At 30.9% G+C, this 7,371-nt stretch overlaps 1 protein-coding gene across 1 annotated transcript; it reads right to left on the bottom strand.

Annotated features, from left to right (window-relative positions):
* Nucleotides 1-3,283: 3,283 nt before the first annotated feature.
* Nucleotides 3,284-5,019, bottom strand: LOC8277471 (phospholipase A1-Ibeta2, chloroplastic). The gene has a single exon (XM_002532303.4). It carries the CDS (start codon nt 4,884-4,886, stop codon nt 3,306-3,308), a length of 1,581 nt encoding a protein of 526 aa, XP_002532349.2. The 5' UTR covers nt 4,887-5,019; the 3' UTR covers nt 3,284-3,305.
* Between the last annotated feature and the right edge of the window lie 2,352 nt (nt 5,020-7,371).

The following is a 7,371-nucleotide window of genomic DNA, read 5'->3' as shown; positions in this document are numbered from 1 at the left end:
CTTCAGAAGTGCTATAAACAATTGGCATAACGAATACTAATGCAAGCCACTACTAGTGCAAGTGCTAGCTTCCCAATCTCCCTCTTGACAAAGTGAAATAAAACCTATCAAGTAGCAGCAAGGCTTTTAATAGAGGAATGGAACAATGGAGTCTAGATCTGGAAACTTCTCAAACACATTCTTTACAATCCATCTTAATCATCTTCAGAGAATATAACTTGAACCACACTCTTATCCAAAATCTCTAAATTAGGAGACCTCAAAGTCTTCACGCTCTTCTTGTCCCTAATATCCAGAAGCTAAGCATCCTTATCTTTATTTAAGTTTTCTGGATATATTAATGGGATATATAAATTTGTATTTCATCAAGTACCATTGAGTAAGAGGTATAACAACTAGCCAAATGAATGTGTAACCAGTAACAAAAAAAAAAAAAAAAAAGGATTTCAGTTGTTGAAGGACAATCAGTCATCTTTCTCAAAAAATCTCACCGGCAAGAATTGCATCTTTTCTTGCAAAGCTAGTTCGACTGTGGCTTTTCAATCAATTTAATCAACTGGGTATCCTAAAAATTATTAGATTTCAAGAGATGTTGGTTCATTTCATCAAGTTGTAACTTTCGAGAGACTGAAATTACAGATTCTAAAGAAAGCCTGCACTAGTTCAATAAGTACTGAACTATAGATGATGAAGAGAAATTAGTAGGTAACGAAGTGGAAAAGATAAATTTACAGATGATGTAAAGAAATATTTTTTGTATTTGTTTCTCCTCCTCCTATGCTTTCTTTTCCTTCCTTTTTCGATCTTTTCCTCCTACCTCACTTATTAGGTAAGCACAAGTGTAAATATATGAAGAGAGATGTTTAAGAGTGGAAATTGAAGAAATGAATAAAGAAAGGAAAAAAGAGATGAAAATGAGAAGAATTGAATGGGTTGGCGAAGCTCTTCAAAATAAATTAGTGATTTTTCTAAACTAACATGTAGAAATAGTAAAACCAGGTCAAATTCCAAGGGAACCAATATGAATAGCTTTTCAAAGTTAAATAATAAAAATAGAAGATTTTGAATGTTTGAACCAAAATTATAAACAAACAAAAAAATAATAAAAACTGAATATTAAATTAAATAAAAATTAATCTTACCAAACTTCCAATTCAAGAGTATAAATTCCATCCAATTGTAATTCTGATTATAGACTTAAATATCAATTTTTTTATTCAAGTACTTAGTCTACTTATTCGGAAAAGACGTAAAAAGTGTAAATTCTCCTTATTTAATCGACTCAAACTCAACATTCAAATCAAAACTTACCATTAGTCAAAATGCGCACGATAGCATTTCATACCAACTCAATGATAGCATTAAGAATAATGAGAATGACTAAACTAATATTAATTAATCGAGATAGCTGCAATTGAATTAATATTGTTCCTTTATTTCCCTAGAGCCTATCATGCAAGTTATGTAATTCGAAAAGGCCGCAATCACATACACACATGAGCCAGCTCCTTGCTACTTGTGTCAATTGTTCATGACAATTACGGATCACAAACTCAAGGTTAGCAATAGAAAAATCAATATTAAATTGAGTCGTGAGTTCAATCAATATCAAAAATTCATAAATAATAAAAAAATACTTCAATTAAAGAAAATTTTTGTTAAGCACAAAACCTCACAAAATCACAACTGAAATTTATTCACTCTTGAATTAAAAGCTAAAAGTTTAGCCACACATGGTGGAGTAAGAATTTACAAGAGTTGTAGGGAATAGAAGAAGAAAAATAATAAATAAAATCAAAACTCTCAGTCGTTTTTTTCTTTGTAGAACTAGCATCGTCAAACCTAAACTCTAATAAGATAATCCTTATCTAAAAAGAAATAAACTTTATATATAATCTTAATCCTATAAGGAATGATAAGATAAAGGGTAATCTAAACAAAAAAAAAAATCTAAATAATATGGGAGTCAGTTTTTCTTATCCAGCACTTCCAAAATAAAGAAAATAATATAAAAGTGGGTTCAGCACGAATTTAACTAAAAAAATTCGAAATTCTCTTCTACATATTCCAACAGCTCATAAATTGTAAGGTGTGATTACGCCTTATTGAAAATGACCTTCTACAAAAAATTTCACTCTTCCTTCAAAATACTTGGTTTTTGACAAGTGATGCTTTAAGATATGCATTTAGGCTGAATTCTACTCAATTCTTGACATTTCACCACCTAGATCAGAACAAACACAATTTTTACAATTAAGTACATTATCCAATTAAAATATAAGAGAATTAAACACAATAAATATAACTATTTATGATCTATCATGAATAATTGAAGAAAAAAATTTTAAAAGAAGAGAAAGAGGTAAAAACCATATAAAAGAAACCAAAATAAATAAAAATAGAAAAAACAAAATAACTTACATGTATAATTATAAAATATTAAGACCTAGAGTAGAAAAAGGTATCTTTTTAAAAAATACCATAAATGGTGTAATTTTTTAAATATATATTACCTCAGAATTGCTAAAATATTTGCCATATAACTTCAATTTTGTGACCTAAAACAGATGCGGCACCCTGAATTTTTACATGTTTTGCCAGTTGATATCTTTAACTCTACTTTTTTACCATTTAAACACATAAATTCGCTGCTTCTTCTTCTTCTTCTTCTTCTTCTTCTTCTTTTCTTTTAATTTATCACATAAACAATTATTCACATTATGTAATATATAAGTCTCCGCTAATTCTAGCTTTCAGTTATCCTATTAATTTGTAATTATAGTTTTTCTAAATATTCTTTGATTGCAATGAGAAAATTTTTTAAAAATTTATTTACACCCATTTTTTAAATGTCTCGTAACTTTTATACACTATATTTTTATAAGTTATTATTTTTTTAGACAAAAATATATTTTAACACATTATTGAGATATTGAGAATAACATTATATAAATAAAAAGATATATTTCATAAAATTATGAGAAAAATATAGGACCGACTAATTCTCAATATATAATTTATTGAAATCTATATAATTTTTACGTCGTATCACACATCAGTAGATAAGTATTCATGTGATAAAAAAAATCACAGATATAAGAATTGAAGAGGTAAAATGAAATTAGTTGAAGTTATAATCTCATAGGACATGTAAAATGATATATATATATATATAATATTTGACTTTTTTTGTATATTGACATTTGACTCTTTTTTTTTTGTTCTTGTTATAGAATTTTTATTAAAAAAAAAAAGACTATCGAAATAAAGAGAAGATAATATCTTTGTTTGGAAAGAAAGAAATTTTATTGAGAGGGACTAGGCAGGCAACCAGAAGTGGAGAATCCCTGCCTTTCAAGATTCAAACTCAAGGCATGAGCCTTACTTGTATACAATTTCTTTACATTAGATCTTTGATCGTTTACCAACTTCACTAAACTTCTCTTCGCATTTGCTCTAAATGGGCAATTTGAGGCCATGAACCCATCCACCAAATGAAGATACGCCTCCAGGTCATGGCAGCATGCCACGTCAGCGTTCGGCTTCAGATATGGAGACATCTTGGAGTCGATGCGTAGCTCCACCCCCACATGCGAGTAGGCCAATGGCATGTCTTCGTGAAGATCTTCCACCACAGGCAGACATGGGACTCTTGTGATAACATCTTGACTGTTCACAATCCTTAATACTTTCACGTTTTTGGCATTGATTTGGTTTGCGAAGCCTCTGTTTCCAACTTTAGGCCCACCAAACGAAAAAACTGCAATTGGTGGCATCTCAGAGGCTATTGTGCTTAAATCATCTCCTACTAACAGCGCTAGTGCTGCACCTAAACTGTGCCCTGTTATTGTAATGCTTAGTGCCTCCCCTTTGTACACTTCCATTAATCTTTTGATCTCTTCTACTGCTGATTCTGCCAGGCTTGCCACATGCGCTCCTCTAGTTTTATACAAGCTTAAAAACCCACATTCCACCTTTGGTTGCCCCTGAGTCTGCTCATGGTCTCCGGGCATGCCAACTAAATGGGCTCTCATATTCTCAGCCCACTCCAGACAAGTGGCAGTCCCACGTAACGCGATAACGATATCTCTCCTTCCCATTCGTTGGATTTCCCTTTTATCATCACAGACCGCTACATACCCGACCCAACTAGACCTTTGGGTCATCCACCCGAGATCCGACGCTACATCATCGACCCACTTAGGCAGTCCTACGGAGGTGGTGGCGTAAAGGCTTTTTGTTACCTTATATGACCTGTCAGGCAACGCCACATGCCGAGGCAAGGGAGGTTCCTGAGTTGACATGGCAGGGTTGGAATTGAAAGAATGGTAAGCTGCTTGTACATACTCCCCATATCTCACAACCTCTCGCCGGAGATTCTCATCAAGAGGATCGAGAAGCCCTTCCCAATTATTACTTCCATGATACTCCCGCCACCGGGAGCCGAGATGATTTCTCGGAGAATACTGCTCCGTCATGGATAACAAGCGTTGGAGACGGTTCAAATGTCTCGGTGACATTTCTTCAGCTGCTTTCATTTCAGGCCAAATTCTAGCCAAGTTTAATCCTTCGAGTAAATTCTTACCTCTATTAGCTAATGACCCATTATTGTTATTAGCAAGTTTATCAACTTGTTGAGGTGGGTCAGGTTGGCGTGTAATCTCCGGGGGTTGTTTCTGAAGAAGCTTTTCAAGATTGGAAAGGTGTTTCTTGGTTGATTCAGTTGAAGTAACAGACTTCAAAGATTGATGATGAGTGGCGACAGAAGAACAAGAAGCTGTTGATTTTGTTAGTGGATTCAATGGAGATCTTTGGCATCTAAAACTGCCAATTCTTGCCTGAAGAAGGTGGAGATTCTGTGCCGGAAGAGTTGCACCGATCTGCATGGATTTTTATATTATCAAGAATGAAGAAAAGTTAGAGAGAAAGGTCAATGAGAGGAAGAGTTTAAAAGTACCCAAAATGTTAAGCAGCTGCCAGCTGAAACCAGGTGATTTAAGAACAGATCAAGGAGGGGTATATATAGGAGTGGCATTCCCAAAATGCCCTTCATTCACCTTATGTTGTTAGTAAATGTAAAATTGAAGAATATGGGTTTGAAGGTTATGAATGGAAAAAGGAGGACTTCCGTGTATGATAGCCGCGTGTAATAACAGAAATCGTGTTTTTTTCCAAAAAAAAAATAAAAATAAAAACAGAAATCGTGTTTCTTTTTCCTGTTTTATTTTTTTAGATTTTCTTTTCGTGGTCAAGTGTTTTTATTTTTATTTTGTTTAAACATTTGTTTTTTTATTCGTTTTAATTAATAAAGTGGCTTCATAAAAGTCTGCTAAGGAGTTGTGAAAACGCTGTAGTTGTCGCTTTCTTCTATAAATTTTAATAGATATAATCGGAGTCAAAAGGACGACTTTGCCCTTTATATTTCCTAGAATTATCATATGTATATTTCTTGACTACTAGTAATGTTATTATATAAAATAATTATAAAATTTTATTTAAATATAAAATATCTAAAATATATTACCTATCTAACTGAGTATAATATGTAGAGAGCAGTTAAATAGTTTTTTCTTTCTTTTTAAATTTTGAATATTTTGATGAGATTTGTTAGTCGATTGAGTAGAGCCCTTCAAAATCTGACATTGACTTTTTGTACTGAATTGGACGGAAAATTTTATAATTTATGTTTCTTAACTGTACATTTTCTTTTCTTTTGACAAATAATAATATGATATTGATGTAGGAATATAAGAGGACAAGGTGTGAAATGTAATTTCTTTGATTGATTCTCGTAACTACCTTCTTACTGAGACATTATAAGTACTATCGGTTCATTTTATTACAGTCATTAAATAAAATCAAGTGACTCTCAAGTACAAGCTAGTTGGCATGAAAGACAATCCGATCCAGCCTCTTGACCAAATAAATGGGAAGATTTCTTCTTCTTCTTTTTTTTTTTTTAGATTAATTGATCTTCAAAAATTATAATTTTGTAATCTCATATATAAACACTTAAGGAAACTATGTGAATAATTCAATAGTTTTCTTTGAATAAGTGAATAATTCAATGGTTAAAATATAAAATACTTCATCTGTGCATTGTTGACTATTTTAATAAGTGGGTTGTACATATTTAAAGTAGTTAAATCCTACAAACATTAAATATTGCATACTTTTAACTTTAGCAGTAATTATAATTACAAAGGCTCATCCAACTATCCTAATAGTCAACCTTAGCAAGAAAGACGTATTAGTTATTACCAAAAACAATTACTACTGCAAGGGAGAAGGCAAATATTTATATATATATATATATACACACACACACACGTATTAAAGTGGGTAGATAGCTCAAAATAAAATTGAATAGCTGTGGATTATTTTAATAAAAAATAATTATTTTTTAAATTTACTATAAAAACTAAATTCATTTAATGGAGATGATGAATTTAAGTTAGATTTAAAAGGTAAATATTTTTATTTTTTTCGCTTAAATACTTTGTCGTTTTAATTTTATATTAACAATAAAGCAAATGCTAGAAAAGAATAGGCATTTTAAAATTTAACAATGCATTAAACTCAAAAAAAAAGAGAAATCTATTTAAAATTAAATTGTGACAAAACATTATTTAATAATAAGCATTTATGATCTGCATAATAAGTATATGCTTGGATAAATACCACTCTTTTTTTTTTTTTTTTTTGAAAAGGGGAAAGATTCACTTTTTGGAAATTTAGTCACGTTTACATAACTTCGAATGAAAAAGCGGAAAAGGAAAAAGGTTTTGGGCGGTGGAGAGGAGAACCAGAAAGGTGATACGAGACATGTAATGATGCTTTATTAGGCTTTTAGCTTAGGTTTGAAAATTATCATAAGAGAAGATCTATTGTATGAATTCTTACATTAGGCAAGCCAGGTTGAAAATCTTGAGAGAAAATAAAATAAAATATTATTTTCATTATGGGTTAACTCTAACTATAGGTTGGTTTAGAATCGAAACCCTACACAAAATGGCCATAAATCAAACCAAAATAAGAGTTTCACTTTTTATTCAAATTCTATTGAATTTATATCAAATAATAATAATATATTTCACCTATTTTTGTTTCAATTTCTATCCATCTAATATAATATATAATATTTTTTTTAAAATTATAAAAATGCTATATACCATATTATGTGTACAAGAATTAAAACAAAAATAAAAATAAATGAATTGTACTGTATTGCCAAAAAATAATCCTTATTAAATTTTCTTTTCTTAAAGGCAAGCCAAAAAATGAGACAATATTATTCGTCTAGTTCTATTTTCAACCTTTTATCATAAAAAGAACCTACCCACTAGAGATTATTACTTGAAATTTTCATAT

This window comes from Ricinus communis, chromosome 5 (assembly GCF_019578655.1).
Source record: "Ricinus communis isolate WT05 ecotype wild-type chromosome 5, ASM1957865v1, whole genome shotgun sequence".
NCBI lineage: Eukaryota > Viridiplantae > Streptophyta > Magnoliopsida > Malpighiales > Euphorbiaceae > Ricinus > Ricinus communis.
Note: the sequence above shows the minus strand (reverse complement) of the source record. Positions and strands in the feature narration are given on the sequence as shown.

Bases quoted from the DNA above. Each gene is read 5' to 3' on its own strand.
- LOC8277471 (XM_002532303.4), bottom strand. From the start codon at position 4,886: ATGCAGATCGGTGCAACTCTTCCGGCACAGAATCTCCACCTTCTTCAG.